The sequence below is a fragment of the Platalea leucorodia genome, assembly GCF_965183815.1.
Source record: "Platalea leucorodia genome assembly, chromosome: 2".
Taxonomy (NCBI): domain Eukaryota; kingdom Metazoa; phylum Chordata; class Aves; order Pelecaniformes; family Threskiornithidae; genus Platalea; species Platalea leucorodia.
The window spans coordinates 96,819,849-96,835,425 of NC_138824.1; the positions used below are offsets into that span (position 1 = coordinate 96,819,849).

Sequence of the window (15,577 nt, forward strand, 5' to 3'; positions counted from 1 at the left end):
AGGATCAGGACTTTCAAGTGCACTTTAAAAGGTATACTATGATAGTACCAAGGAAAGTGATTTTATGAATAAAATTTGATGCTTCCCACGTACATTAAAGACAGAATTAGAACTTCCAGGGCTCCTCACTGCTACAGGTTTCCTTATCCTCAGAGTCTCACTGTTATAAATGGAAGTTTCTTCACTATTGTAAGTACTGGTGTTCTAAGAAGCTAAACCTAAGGTTTCAGAGGTATGGGAGTGGCCAAGAATGACAGAACTGAATACCACATAAAAGGTTAAAGCCCCTCCCAATATCCTTGAAGAAATAACATTTGAAAACAGGCATCTATATGCTGTACTGCAAAGAACAGGAAAGGCAGAACAAGAGTAACAAAACCCAGGATTTATTACAACAGCACAGAGTCACCTCTCTCAAAAACAGACCTTTATAAAGGCATTTTAACTGATGCTGCAAAGAAACGTGGCATTTTTTCATTTGGTTTGAATAAATAACTATAAAAGAAAAAAAGCAGAGCTTTAAGTCTACTTGGAAAAACTACGACCATCTCCCAAACCTCACTCTGCAGCATGGAATACCTAATACTGAAAACAGCACAGATCAGGATTTATAGAGCTGCTGACTACCAGTGGCAACATACTTCAACTATTAACTTACCTAATTTATTTGCTTAATTTCCAGAGATTTCATATCTTAAATGTGGAAAAACCTACTTTAAAATTTTGGGTTTAACTTGAATTTAGGAAAAAAGCCTCAGTTGTAACTCAAAGCAAGACTTTCTGCTTTTCTTGTGTCAGGAGAGAGTGATCTGACACGCTCAGCATTAGCTCCTCTGCCGGAGCACAGAGCTCAGTGCAATACCGTGCAGGCACAGGGCTTTGTCTGGGCACAGCCAGTACAGAGGAAGGAGTATTTCTGAAGTGTTTCACAGTCACCTTGCCCTTTTGTGACTACTTCCACCCAGAACTTCAGAAGGAGAGGATAAGCAGGTGACACTTCAAGACATCTCTGAGGTAGTCATAGCAGCATTCTGCTCTGCTGGAGAACAAAGCTGGTACAGACACCTGCCAGGGAAATCGGTGGCAAATGCAAAAATGTGACCTACAGGCTAACCTACAGCTGGGTGCAGCAAGACTGACTTCAAAGGTACAGCAAGACGTGCCTTGCCTCATCTCGTGTCTTCTTTGGTCTTTAAAAGCAAAGCAGGGCAAGTCGGCAGTCGGCGGGGGGCGGGGGGGGAATAAAACCAACCAAAACTACCTTTTCAGATCTTCCTATCAATCATACAGGATCTCAGACAGGAAAAAAAGGAAAATGGACGTGCTTTGTACCAAGCCACCACGTGTGTGTTGCACTCCTTTTCCCTAAACATCTGCTCCTGGTTACTGTCAAAAGTTAAGATGCCAGTTTTTTGTCTAACCTAGTACAGCAGTTTTAGGGCCCATCTGGAGAATGTGATGTATTAACTTTCAACAGCTTCATTACCGCAGTGCTTTTCGTGATATAGCAATGTAGCAAAACATTTGTTACTGCTTCGCTAAACTGGCTTTAAAGAAAACAGAAGTAATTCTTCCGTGAGTGGAATCTGAGGCATCTTCTAGGTCTATATATGAAGGTTTACTTACAATTATGCCTGCTATAATCTGCTCAGCCAGCAATTAACAGATGTGTGTTTGCTCAGGAATTGAAGTGCATCAGAACTAATCTGCACTTTTGATTAAAATTAGATGAGAATTTCAAAATGAGCAAATTTGCTCTTTAATTGAAAATTTCCTACACAATTGGAAGTTTCTTATAGAGTATTGAAATTGCAAAAGGAAAATTTGCATTTTAAGATAGTTTAGCACAAAGGAAATACACAGCAACTAAATAGTATTTTTAGACTTACTAGCAAGGCACACGCATCTGCCACCATGAGCATGTAAAACACGTTGTTCCAACCAGATGGGGAAATAAGACCAGCTAAGAGAGGCCCCAAAGCCGCACCTAAGATATAATATTGATATTGTCAGAATGATGCAACATAAGATTCACTATGCTGAAAGACAGTTATTCTGAGTTAGAATATCATTTTCTCCACCTAGTTAACTCAGTATTACCTTGTGTATTAAAAGGTCCCAGAAAGTGCAAAACATTACTGGTACAGCTGCAAGCCAATGGGAAACCTATCACAGGGGAAGCTGGAAGACTAGAAGTTTGAGAAATGCCTGCCTTTGGCTCAACAAAATGACCATCCAGCATTAAGCTGAATCCTACTCAATTCTCCCTTCCACATACCAGTGCAGAGGGCATAAATAAAATAGCCCTGATCTCAGAAACAGCCCAATGGCATCTACTTTTGCTGTCTGTGCCCAGTATCAGTCTACCACCCTCTCCCTTCCTCCCTCCCTCAGGTGTGGGACCACTAGAGAGGTTTAAGGCTAGGTTTGCTCTACTCCCCATTTCCAAAGCTGTACTGGATCCTGGCAAAATGTGAACTGGAGAGAGCCTAGTTTCTCAAAGATCCTTTGTTTTAACCTACCACAGCTAAGGCAGGCTACCTTGCAGCTCTGGCTTACCTACAGATCCTGTTCCGTCGATGATTGCTGTCACTGTGGACAAGGCTCTTGCATTCCCTTTCAGGCTTTTATGGGTACCCTAAAGTGACAAAGACTGGTTAGATCCATCCTGAGCTGAACTCCGAAGAAGTCTTTACAACATCATCTATCTCACACCCCTCCACATCAGATGTACATTGTGAAGATGCTTTAAAATCCTAGCTCAGACTCTTTTACCATTACTTATAGAAAGAAGCCTTCTGCCCCATCAATCTGTTGCCTACAGCGTTCTCCTTTATTACTCATGTTATTTAAACCACAAGAGCCAAGAAGCTTTCTGTTCTGCACACTGTGGATTCAAGCAACAAGGACGGCACTTCAGCTTTGCATTATGCTGCAAGGCTGTTTCCATGGCCCTCTTTTCCCTTGCTAATACAGCAAAGCTCTGCAGAACAAAAGAAACCTCCCCATCTCCTCCCCCCCACCAAAAAAAAAAAAAAAAAAAAAAAAAAAAAAAAAGAGAGATCACTGCTGTGACGGGAATACTAGAGTACCAGAAGTATGGATATATACTGAAATGCTAATTCAGAGAATTCTTGAGCCAAAAGAAGCTGTTCAGTCCCAATTTTAGAAGCCAGGTCTTCAGAATAAAACAACTGATAAAGGGAGTGACTTAGTAAAAAGACAGAAAAAACTGAATAGTTCAGAGAACTGCTAAGACTGTCCTTTATCTCCAGTACACTGAGGAGAACAGTCAGGTAATCAGCAATTTACATTTGCTTGTGTCAGATGTTTGATTGCTGACATCATAGGAACTGGTTGGCAGTTTCAACCCTCTTCCCAAGGGCCAAGTAGGGATCTTGCAACGTCAGGCCCCACCTTCTAGCTAGCAGCCCCTTCAACAAGGCTAAGGATAAAATGGGCAATGCATGGTGACCTTCTTTGTCTTGCCGAGACCTCCAGACCAAGGATAGGACTCCAGAGGATGTTTTCCTGCTCCTTTTCCTATATTTAGAGCATTTGTTGTTAGAGGAGTTTTGCCTCTTGCTTGGTGCCTTAAAAGCAACCTTCCAAAGCCTACCTAATGACAGGTACCAGGGTCAATGTTTCCACACAGCATTTGTGACTGACCGACCTGATCCAGCTGCAAGTGCCGGCAACCAGAGTAACAGTACAAGAAATGGCAGAGGGTAGCATGGACAAAAGTAAGGTTATGTGCCATGTATAGCTTTCCACACTGATGGGAATTAGGTCTCCAGCTCATCTCTCACACAGACACAGCCTCTCCCCTCATTTAAAGATGCAAAGTATAAAAGAGGAGGAGGCACCTGTACAGAGACTTGACCTTACATGAAACCTTCACATTCACTTTGGGCTGTCACCTACAAGATTGGGGCTGTCTTGTCAGTAGGCAAGAATAGTTTAGAAGCCTCTCACAAGCATGACACTCATTCATACTAATAACACGATCTCTAAAACAATCTCAATGCCTGAGTTCAGTATTGCCTATCCAGCTCCTTATCCCTTTACTTAGGGACAATGCAGCCCCTTCGCTGACGACCCTGCAAAAGTCAAAGGGCTCTCTCTGGAAGCCAAAGCTGCTACACTGCAAGCAGAGGGGAAGCCAAACTCACCAAGTCGGCAGAGACAGCAGTGGTGATCAGCGCATAAGGACCATTCACCAGGGCACCACTGATAAGCAGCATCACTGTTGCAAGCAGAACAAAAACAGAAAATGTGAGTTGATGAATGACTGTTAATCATAGCAACAGGAAACATCATAGCCTGTGGTTCTCAAATGGTTTAATCCTTCCTTGGCTTCCCTGGCCCCATTACAGAATTGGGAGAGGAGGAAAAGCAACATGTATTTGTATCTCCCTGCAACACTTACTCCATGACGTGAATTCTCAAATGTATGAGTACACAGGGCTGAGTTAAAAGGCACTTCCCAGGGCCTTTACTGATCCTAGTAGGTCAGAGAAAGGGAAAAGTCTGACCAAATTGACCCTAAGAGCATGGGATGCTCACAGGGACCCACCCATAAGCCCCTTCTCTGGTTGTACAGCACCCAGTACCAGAGGGCTCTAAAACTTAACAAAGCCTTTAGGTAGAGGAGACACTACTGTCAGAACTTGTGTTTCAATTTCTGTTTTGAGGTAACAGATAGAAAGGCACAAGTTGATTCAGATTAAACAAGTAAAGTTAACATTGCTGTCAAAAGTACTACAAGTAGTATTTAAACACTTCTGACATTGGGCATAGAGAATATAATAAAGCCTGTGCTGAGCAACAAGCTCCAGAAAGATGACTAATGATATTAACTAAATCCCTGTTCTCATGCCACCCCTTACTTATTTCCTAGCCCCCTTCGTTACCCCATAAAAGGCCTGCAAGACAAAGTCTAGGAAATTTGATTCCATACTTCCTCCTCTCAGGGCAAAAAATAAAAAAGAAAAAAAAGAGGAAAGAGCACCAAAGAATCATAAATGAAAAGTTCACATAAGGCCAAGCAGAAAACAACTTAAAAATACTCACCTACAGTAGCCTCAAGGCCCATTTTACTGACTGCAGAGAACATGTACAACTGTAAAGATGAAAAAAAACCCATGTTGAATACCAACATATGTACTAATCTTAGGTTACCCGTTTTCCCCATGCTAACTAAAAAATATCTTAGTCGGGATTATGTGAAACCTAGTTCTAGCATCCTAGGTTTTACTAAACCCTTTTAGACCACAGCAGGATGGTTGGTTGATTGGACAGAGGAGGGAGATAAGGGATGCGCTCCTATTCCTCAATAGGTCTTTTCAGAAGAAAGGGCTGTATTATGAGACTAGTCAACTTTAAACTCTCAAATTGCCAGCTTCAACACAGCACAGAATACTGTTCACAAAAGAATCAAAACTTAAAGAAAAAATGCACCTCATATGCCCAACTGCCAGTTTACCGATAGTTACAGCACAGAAATTTTAGCCTTTGAGCAGCTAAAGAACTGGCCAGAACACACACCGAACAGTGATAAAATTTCCATATAGTCCTGTAACAAGCAATGCACTAGACCTGTTTGCTTCTTTAGCAAAGACAGCCCCAATGCCTATACTTGCTCACGTGCTCAACTTTTCATGACAGCTTTTAACCTGGCCTGAACTCTTTATATCCAAGTTAGAAGATGCTGTTTGCAGAACTTCCCAAGGCATGCTGTGTAAGTCTCAGCTGCAGCTGTAAGAGAGGGGCACACTCTTACTGTGGGTGCTGCAAGCAGTAACATCATTCCGCAGGTTGATGCCCTCTTCTCCAGCCTGTCTGAAATAAGGCCTGCCAAAATTCCACCTGAAAGAAGAGATAGGTCTGTGAGGAAAACGTTCTGTGCATGTTTTACACAAAAGACATCAGTTATACTTAATGAAACCCAACTCAGATTAAAACGATAGGATATGACTTTTAATGTACAGTTATACACAGCAGCACAGAGCATGAGACTGACGATATAATTTGCACTTAGCAATATCCTCATTAACCCAACCCGTTTTGACTTGGAAGATAACAGAAGCAGACAGTTGTTCTTCCTCATTGTTTATGCCAACCAAATATCCAAGATGACAGGGCAGGGGCAGAACAGAGATGGAAGAAATATTTAGAAATCATTGTTCTGCTGCTTTTGAATGCAAAAAACCTTTTCACCAGGTGCCACGTGGCCCCACTGCTGGCACTCTGGAATCCAGCTGTGCCCAGCTACTCACTGGTCTGAACTCCTCACATGCAACAATAAACTTGGCTCTCAAGCGCTCTGTCCATGTTGCACTGCAACTGGGGGAAATGAGCTATTCTAGATCTTGGGGCAAATGAAAAATTTTTTTTCTCTTCAGGCAGTAACTCCAGGCTCTTTACTGTTCCCTTCTTCTTGTGTTTGCCAACAACTGTACACAGAACTACTAATCAGAGCATGTGGCAGGAGGGGGCTGGAAGGCCTGAGGGAAAGAGCTGCCAAAATGATACAAAGGGAACTTGGTATGGGGAGAAGGAAAGGAAGTTCTCTGGATTCTCCAGATTCCTAAATATCACTGGGCCTGCCTCTCCCTTCCCAGCTGCCCATCTCCAAAGTGCTCACATCCCACTTGAATTTAAATGTAAATGCCAAACATCTAAGCAGCACACAGCACCTTATTAAGATTGTATTCACAGCGGAGTAAGATGCTGCTGAAAGAAGTCACCCACATCTCTAAGGTACTGCTAACTCTGGCTTCTAGCTATCTGGGATGAAATGAGCCATGAGAAATGGCAAAGGTCACATCCAGCGTGAGACTGGAACAGTCACTGTAACACACCTTGACACCGGCATCTTGAACTACCAGAGTCTACATAGCTCTAGATCCAGTGAAACTTCTCTAGCATAAGCATCATTTTCCAATAGACTGATAGAGGGCTTATTTCCGTAAGGGAACTGGGGGAAGCTGGGAGGGACGGCAGCTCACGCAAATCAGCTGGGCATCAAGATGATGATGCTTGTTTTATTGTGAGCCATACTGTCTGCACTGGCATAAAAATTTAATTACTCAGTGGTCACCTCACAAATTACAAAGGAATAGTCTCATCCTTATTATTATTATTACAATCTCCCAATTTTATCACATACAGTTATATGAGGCATCAAGAAAAAAAACCGAAACACCTGTGGCCATTCGCCTCTGTGCCCACAAAAAAATACACAACTGTACAAGCTGTGATAGTTCTGTTACATTAGAGCAACAAAGGGAAGATATTTTGACAGGTGGTGTGACCAGAGCTCATGGGCCACAGCTGACGGAGCAAAAAGATTCTATAATATTTGGCTCTTACAATCTGTACTGGACAATATCATTGGCTCTGTGAGTTGTTCAATTTTAGTTGCTAGGTTTTCAACAACTAATCCAGCTCTCAACTTAGTACCTTTACTGCCACTCTTTTTCAGCGGACATAAGGCACAAGGGCTAATAATATATGTAAGCTGTGCATACCACAGCTTTTCCTAAACTGGTCTGATGAAGGACGAAATATTAATATACAAAACTTACCGAAGATTCCACCCACATCAAACAGTGTAGAAAGGTCCCCAGCTCTTTTGGCATCAAGATGTTCTAGTGACAGAAGGAAAACATTTGTCTCATTTCCAGACTACAAAACATAGAAATCTCAACGCAGTCTTGTCATGCTAGGATAAAGGCATCTTATGGCAGTATTGTTTGTTCACAGGAATAAGCTACCATAACCTGTCATTGTATATGACAAATAAGAATGTATCATAACTGGGTATTCAGGGATACAGTCTTTTGAATGCAATTACACTCACAGCGGGACATTTTATCACTTTAACTATAGATGCAGGCCAAGCAATAGAGCTATCGATTGTTAAAGTCTGGACTAACAATATTCCCATTTGTGAATAGCCATAGATTCATAAACAGCTAACAAATGCTCGTGAGGCTCTTTGCTCTAAAATCATGATTAGCGTACATTCGGATCACTTACAGAGCCTCATCATGGAGGTCTCCATCACGTGACCAGCAATACTCATCATTAAATTATATCTGGCAACGCTGCTTGGCACAACATGCACTGTGCAGTTTATGGGGGCTATGAAGAGACAACGATTTCCTTAACTCCACTGTTTGCCACAGGCAGTGAAGACCACTGTTTGCACATACTTACGTTTAGTCTAATGTAGTTACTGATACGCTACGGGGTCAGATTTCCAAAAGTACACCAGGAAGCTGGGAAAGCCCATCCTATTGTCTTAAGTGTCAAGTTTCAAAAGGAGTTGAATTTCTAAACCCTTTTGGTATTTTTTTAAGGTCTCTGAAATACATCTGAAAGAGCAGTATGTGCCAAAACAGTGGTGTCAATGGCACTACCATAACCTCACCAATATCTGCCACAGCACAGATGGCAGTACTGTGGTAAACATCATTAACCTTGCTATTACAAGCCCGCTGCTTTCAAGGTACCCAGTCCTGCAGGAGCACTGGTTATTTGGAGTCTACACACAACAGCCTTTAGCTATAGGATTTGCAGCTCTGTGTTTTCATAGGGTGTTCAACTTGTCTCTCTCTGCTGGTTGTTACTGCCACACTTGTCCAGCACAGCTTTTTTGTTAGCTGGGGGTTTAAAGGTCACATCATGACTCATAAGAACACGAATTTCTCTGGCTGGGGAGAACTCCTTTCTCTGCACTCTACAGCACAAACAAAAAAGCAGTACTGAACAGACAAAGAAGCTCATTTAGATTTTTTTGTATATGTTTTAATAAGGCACTTCAATCATGTAAAAACATTACTAGAAAGTAAACCTTTTTGATTGGTTTGCAAGAGCCAAAACCACAGCACTTATGCGCAGAATTGCTGAAGATAAGCCAGATTCTTTCTTTGTTTGTTTGTTTTGAAAATACCTTCTCATAATACTGAATTCATAAAACTACGAAATATGTTAGTTGGTGACTTACAACTCTCCTGCTATTGTAGCAAGGATAGCCTATTTCAGAAGCAGTAATGTTTATTTTCTTATTTATTTCAAGCTCTTATTTCCAGACACTTTGTAGTCATAATTCTGTATCCCCTTATTGTGTTACTTACCTACATTTGTGATATAGAGGGGAAGCCAGAAGAGGAACGTATAGCTCACCAGCTTTGCAAACAGAAGACAAAGGGAGAACTCTATGACTCCCTGAGAGAATAAAGAAAATAGGCAGTTAGTATCTTGACAGAGGCTGCTATTTGCTTTCAAAGACCATTATGAAAATGGTTTCTAAGAAACATTTAGGCTTTTCTTTTTCTCTCAACAATTACCAAGAAGCATTCTTCCCCAGAGAGCACAAAGCTTACAGAGCAGACTGTGGTGTTTTACTTAACATGGTTTCTCTTCTCTAAATTGTACTGAATTGACCAAAGAGAGAACACTAAAATGAACAGGAAGGATTTGACACTGTTTGGGACACCTGCATCACTTCTTTTTCTCATGTAAAGAGTTTTTATACAGCATTATAGCAGGTTTGGAGTGCATTCCAAAGAAATTGGGGCATTTTTCTGTTATTTAGATCCTTCCTTCAGATGGGTCTATGATTTCTCCCTTATTGTTTAACTCTCTACAAAAAGCCAGTTAACCAGTGTGACACAGTTCAAATCAGTATGTGGTAAGAGCATACTACAGACAGGGCATATGTCTATTTAAAATACTAATTTGTTCCATCCTCTTTCCTGCTGGGTACACGAAAAGTATACTTACTGCACGTAGCTGCAACTAAACTGCCAAATTAACCTATCTTCATTCCCCTCACCATCTGATATCTTTTTGTTTGAAACCAGATTTCTTAAATCCCTGGTACGGAGTACTGCAGTTATCTGCATGGAAAACACACATACACAGCTGGCTCTACTTCACATACAGCTGTGACCCTTCCCAACAACAGGCAGGAAAAATACCACAGTTACAGAGATTCCAGGTGGCAGCAGCAGCAATTTTTCTACCCATTACTTCCACTTGCCACAGGAAAAATAGCTGAGACAGAGGATCAGACTGGACAGGACGAGAAGATGCAGGAATACAGAGGCTGGGTGCTGGGGATTTCCTCCCCTGCCTTTACACCCGGTCCAAATCAATTTGCCTATAATTCTACTTGGGCAACCTACTGAGGCTGCTATGCTTCAAGCCAAGAGGAAATATCAAGGATGATAGTCCCTGACCTAAAGGAAACTACCTTTCCTTTTACCAGCAGTCTGAATGTTTGGGCTGTCTGAAACTTCTCAATATGAGCCATACAAGAGATTTTAAAATTAAAGCTTTTAAAAACAATCTTGAAGAGTGCAAAAGGGAAGCCATGGAAGCAAATTCTGACACAGAGAAGTGCTTATAGACAGCCTGTCATTCCATCCTTAATACCCATGTGTCATTAACTAAGACCAGTAAACTTTTACAATAGACTTCAGAATAGAATAGACTATTTCAGTTGGAAGGGACCTACAATGATCATCTAGGCCAATGGTCTGACCACTTCAGGGCTCACCAGAAGTTCAAGCATGTTGTTAAGGGCATTGTCCAAATGCCTTTTAAACACTGACAGGCTTGGGGCATGAAGCACCTCTCTAGGAAGCCTGTGCCAGTGTCTGACCACCCTCTCAGTAAAGAAATGCTTCCTAATGTCCAGCCTAAACCTCCTCGGGTGCAGCTTTGAACCATGCCCACACGTCCTACCACTGGATACCGGGGAGAAGAGCTCAGCACCTCCCTCTCCACGTCCCCTCCTCAGGAAGCCGTAGAGAGCAATGAGGTCGCCCCTCTGCCTCCTTTTGTCCAAACTAAACAAGCCCAAAGTCCTTTGTGGCTCCTCACAGGACATTCCCTCCAGCCCTTTCACCAGCTTTGCTGCCCTCAGGCATTCAAGGACCTTCTTAAACTGTGGGGCCCAGAACTGCACACAGTACTCCAGGTGAGGCCGCACCAATACTGAATACAGCAGGATAATCACCTCTTTTGACCAACTGGTTATGCTGTGCTCAATGCACCCCAGAATGCGGTTTGCCCTCTTGGCTGCCAGGGCACGCTGCTGACTCCTATGGAGCCTGCTGTCGACCAGCACCCCCAGATCCCTGTCTGCAGGGCTGCCCTCCAGCCTGTTACCCCATCCTAGGTACAGGATCTGGCATTTGGACTTGTTATATTTCATCCCATTAATCATTGCCCAATGCTCCGATCTATCTAGATCCCTCTGCAAGGCCTCTTGTCCCTCAAGAGAGTCAACAGCACCTCCCAGTTTGGTATCATCAGCAAACTTGCTAATGGTGCATTCAACTCCTGCATCCTCATCGTTTATAAATATATTGAACAGAACTGGCCCTAGAATTGAACCCTGAGGAATGCCACTGATGACCGGTCGCCAGCCAGATGCAGTCCCATTCACTACAACCCTTTGAGCATTGCCCTTCAGCCAGTTCTTCACCCAGCGCACTGTGAGCCCGCTCATCCCACAGCTGGACAACTTGTCCAGAAGGATGCTGTGAGGGGCAGTATCAAAAGGCTTACAAAAATCCCGAAAAACTCCATTCACTGCCTTCCCTTCATCCACTAGGCGGGTGACTTTATCACAGAAGGATATCAAACTAGTTAAACAGGACTTTCCCTTTGTGATTCCATGTTGACTGTGCCCGATGACTGCATTATTCTTTAAATGCCTTTCAGTAGTACCCAGTATAATCTTCTCCATGATTTTTCCAAGAACTGAGGTTAGACTAACAGGTCTGTAGTTCCCTGGGTCTTCCCTCATGCACTTTTTGTAGATTGGAGTAACATTGGCTCGCTTCCACTCAGTAGGGACCTCCCCAGACTCCCAAGACCTTTGGTAGATGATCGAGAGGGGTCCTGCCGCAACACCCGCTAGCTCCTTCAGTACTCTGGGATGAATCCCATCAGGCCTCGTGGACTTGTGAACATTCAGCTGATACAGCTGGTCCCTTACACTTTCAGTGTCCAGAAATGGAAAGTCACTGTTCCCACACTCATAGTCCTCCAACTCAGGGAACCAGGCAGCCCAAGGTCTATAAATATTATTAAAGACTGAGGCAAAAAATGCATTTTACATTATAGGCTGCTCTAGTATTAGTTATAATGAGGTGGGAGAAAAAAAAAAGCCGTTTATATGGGTACTGGAGCCTAGATGCTTGTAGTTTCTAAGATGCAACCAATGAGCTTATGCCATCTGCTTACTGGGGAAGAGAGTCCTCTTGTATCTATTTTCACGTGTACCAGAATCTGCTTTAGCCTATATACACCAGAGCTGCCAATCAAAGCTTGTGATGCAAAGTTAATGTCATCTACCACTCCATCTAGAACTTCATGGAAATATGAATTCTGAGGCAAAACTTAATTCTTAGAGGAACAGGCAAGAATAGCGCATGTACTCACAGGTATTCGCAAGGCCCCAAGAAAGCTGATAGCTGATGTCCCATGTCTACCTTCTACTGTGACCACAGTGCTGGAGTTCAGTGATACACTGCAGTTTTCACAGTCAGTAAGTAAATGCTGCGTCTCTGGATCCTGCAATTTCCCCCAGCGACACCATATCAAAAAGAAAGAAACAATGCATCAAAACACGTATCAAGGAATCAAATAATTCCAAAATAATTTTTGTAAAAAATTATCTATTTTATCACAGAAAGTTACAGCTTTTAAAAATCTCTTGATTTGGATATGCAGAGTAGAGAGAGTAGAGAGTATATGCAGAATATCAAGTGAAACAAGCCTGGTTGTTTATGTCTGAGTGCATACACTCCATTACAGAATCAAGTTTCTGTTCTATTGTGGAATAATTTCAAGTTGCAAAAAACACGTATTAAGAGTACAATTCAATGGAATAAAATGATTTCCAGTCTTCCCTTACCCCACTACATAAATGTGGTCTAACTAAAACTGACAATCTACTGAGTACTACAATGCATTTCTGTATAAAAGCATGTATTATCTTTTTTCTGTACAAATATTAAGCCCATTTTTCAGACTCCCTAACATCACCTTATTCACCGATTTAAATACAGGCCATCTTTGCAATTGAACCATGGATACTGAGTGCTTTATGTTAAGCAATAACTTATTTTTTCATGTCTGTTTCATTTGAACATTGCAATCCACAAATTATAAAAGCCTGAAGTTTACCAATATTACTTAAGTTAGAAATTCTGAGTTCTTTTCTAGCACTAGGAAGTATTTTACTCTAATAATTCCACTGGCTGCTAAGAATACTTGTGGAGCAAGTTCTCGCTCAACAAGAACAAGCCATCCCAGTCTAGCCATGAGGATATCTTGTTATTTTTATCCATCCACCACACTGAAGTGAACTCTCAGAACAGAACTGGAAATTTACATCTTACAGCTGTATATAGAAAAAGAAATTTCAGGTATAAATAGTCCTCGGTACGTCTTTTCCAACTCAGAAAAAGGACGGGATGTAGCTATCCTCACTCCCACCTGCTTGCTGAGAAGCTCACCTAGCTGTGTACTTTTACTAGCTATGGATGTATTCTACATACTGTCTTCCTTCTCCAATTCTTGTGCATTTGAATAAAGCCTTAGTGGAGAATTAAGCCTCAAATATATATTTGGCTGTAGGTTAGTAAGGATAAAACAGCAGGCCATTCCATTTCCAGTAGTTATTACAGAGATGAAAATTTTCCAATTAATATTTGGTAAGCTGAAGGAGGAAGAAAGAAAAAAAAATAATCAAGTGCTGGACAAATTCAATTCTGCTATTTTACACTCAGTGATTCTAAATAAATTCTGTTTTTAAAGAACTTCATTTAGGAGAAGACACTAGGGAACCATCTGGGCACCTGAGCCCAGACACTTAGCATAATTTTAGAAGCTACCATGCAGCATCCAAAATGTTTGCACAGGACTGGTAGACAGGATTCAGGGTTTACAGGAGACCCTGCACCCCGATGAAGCATTAACTAGAAGACAGGAAAAACATCTTAGGGACCTCTGACATGCACTGTAAACCTGTGCTATGGCATGAGTCACTCCATCATCATTGTAAGTATTTATCTTCTGAATTACTGGAACAACTTCAAAACTTGAACTATTTTAACAGTAGCAATTCAAACCACCACCTATTAACAATAAATTAAAAAAACAAACAAACAAACAAACAACAAAAAAAAAACCACCAGAGAAACACACAGAAAAAGCACGGGGAGAAAGGGCAGATGAAAAAGGGCTTAAGCAGTGAAGCTCCCCACTGGATTCTCAATGGAAGACATGTCTAGACAGTGTCTTCAGTGACTCTCTCTTGCACAATTTGCACAGCAACCCTAACCAGGATTGTCTGAAGTAATGCTGCTCATTTCTCAGACAGGTACCTCCAAGCCTATTTAAGAAGAGAGGGTTAAATATTGAAGCAGAAGTAACCAAAGTCCAAATAACTTATTTAGCAACTCATGCTGGAAACTTTTATCAACAATATGGGATTTTTATACTGCACATAGCTAAATGATAAATAAAACCAGCAGTTTGTGCTTGGCAGAGATAACATTGTTCAGCCTTGCCAGCTTGTCATAGAGCGTGATTAGGCATATGGCAGACTCTTGATCTCTGGGGAAGGATTCATTATCCCTCGATTTTGTGTAATTTTTTTAAGAGGCCAACCTGATATAAGTGGTAATGAACACACGGAGGTATTCAGGTCACGCAGTAAAAACACATTCTGCTTTCAATCACTGCATATCCTGAATATTTGCTTTCTTTTTACAGTAATTGAAGAGGTCAATGAAAAATCAGTAAAAGCTGCTGTTCCAGTATGCTTGGAGGAGACCAGCTCATAAATGCAAAACATCTGTTGTTTGTACAGGCACAAAAGCTGACTGTGATAATCAGCTCAGCATAACTGTAACACAACCACTGTAAAAAGGAAAGATGTTCAACTCTGCTTTGACAGCAAAAAGATTATCTTTTGTCACTGGCAGAAAATCAGGGGGGGTCCCCAACAGTGGCAAGCAAGGATTTTTATTTTTTCTTAAAGTGTTGTTGGGACTCCACACTACAAATAACCAACCCAGCTGGCAGGATTGGGGGGGGGGGGGGGGGGGGGGGGGAAGGAATATTGATGGGATTGCCAGTGAGTGCCCTCATGCCTTGCTGTCCGTGTGGTCTCTCTGTCCTGCTCACGAGGGAGTACCAGTCAGTGTGAGAGTCTGCGAGGGGCTGACAGCGAGGGTGCCAATCAGAGTTAGTAGCAGAGTTAGAAGAGAAATATTTGCCTACTAATTTGCTGACTGTATTTTAGTTGTCGTCATGCCTTGTCTAAAGACACCTACTGATATTTTTACATCTTCTCCCCTTATCTTCCAGCTGGTTGTGAAATAATATTGACAAATGGTTTCTGGGCTGGAGACTGTTGTTGGGCAGCTCAAAATGAACACAAACTCAGTACAGAGGGGGTTTAAGCTGGACTGATAAAAAATACAAGTAAAGTGTTTCCTTAAAAATTTCAAAACCTTTTCATCAACGCTGATTATTATAGCCT

The 15,577-nt window shown here is 41.9% G+C and overlaps 1 protein-coding gene across 13 annotated transcripts in view; it reads right to left on the bottom strand.

Annotated features, from left to right (window-relative positions):
* SLC37A1 (solute carrier family 37 member 1) overlaps positions 1-15,577 on the bottom strand; it is a 41,197-nt gene that overhangs the window by 4,067 nt on the left and 21,553 nt on the right. For all 13 annotated transcript variants that reach the window (XM_082304157.1, XM_082304156.1, XM_082304155.1 and 10 more), the window contains 8 exons: positions 12,466-12,597; positions 9,144-9,234; positions 7,590-7,652; positions 5,783-5,868; positions 5,074-5,122; positions 4,173-4,246; positions 2,560-2,638; positions 1,890-1,987 (listed from right to left, as the gene is read on the bottom strand). In XM_082304157.1, the coding sequence (XP_082160283.1) occupies positions 1,890-1,987; positions 2,560-2,638; positions 4,173-4,246; positions 5,074-5,122; positions 5,783-5,868; positions 7,590-7,652; positions 9,144-9,234; positions 12,466-12,597 (672 nt within the window). The remainder of the gene's footprint in view (positions 1-1,889; positions 1,988-2,559; positions 2,639-4,172; positions 4,247-5,073; positions 5,123-5,782; positions 5,869-7,589; positions 7,653-9,143; positions 9,235-12,465; positions 12,598-15,577) is intronic.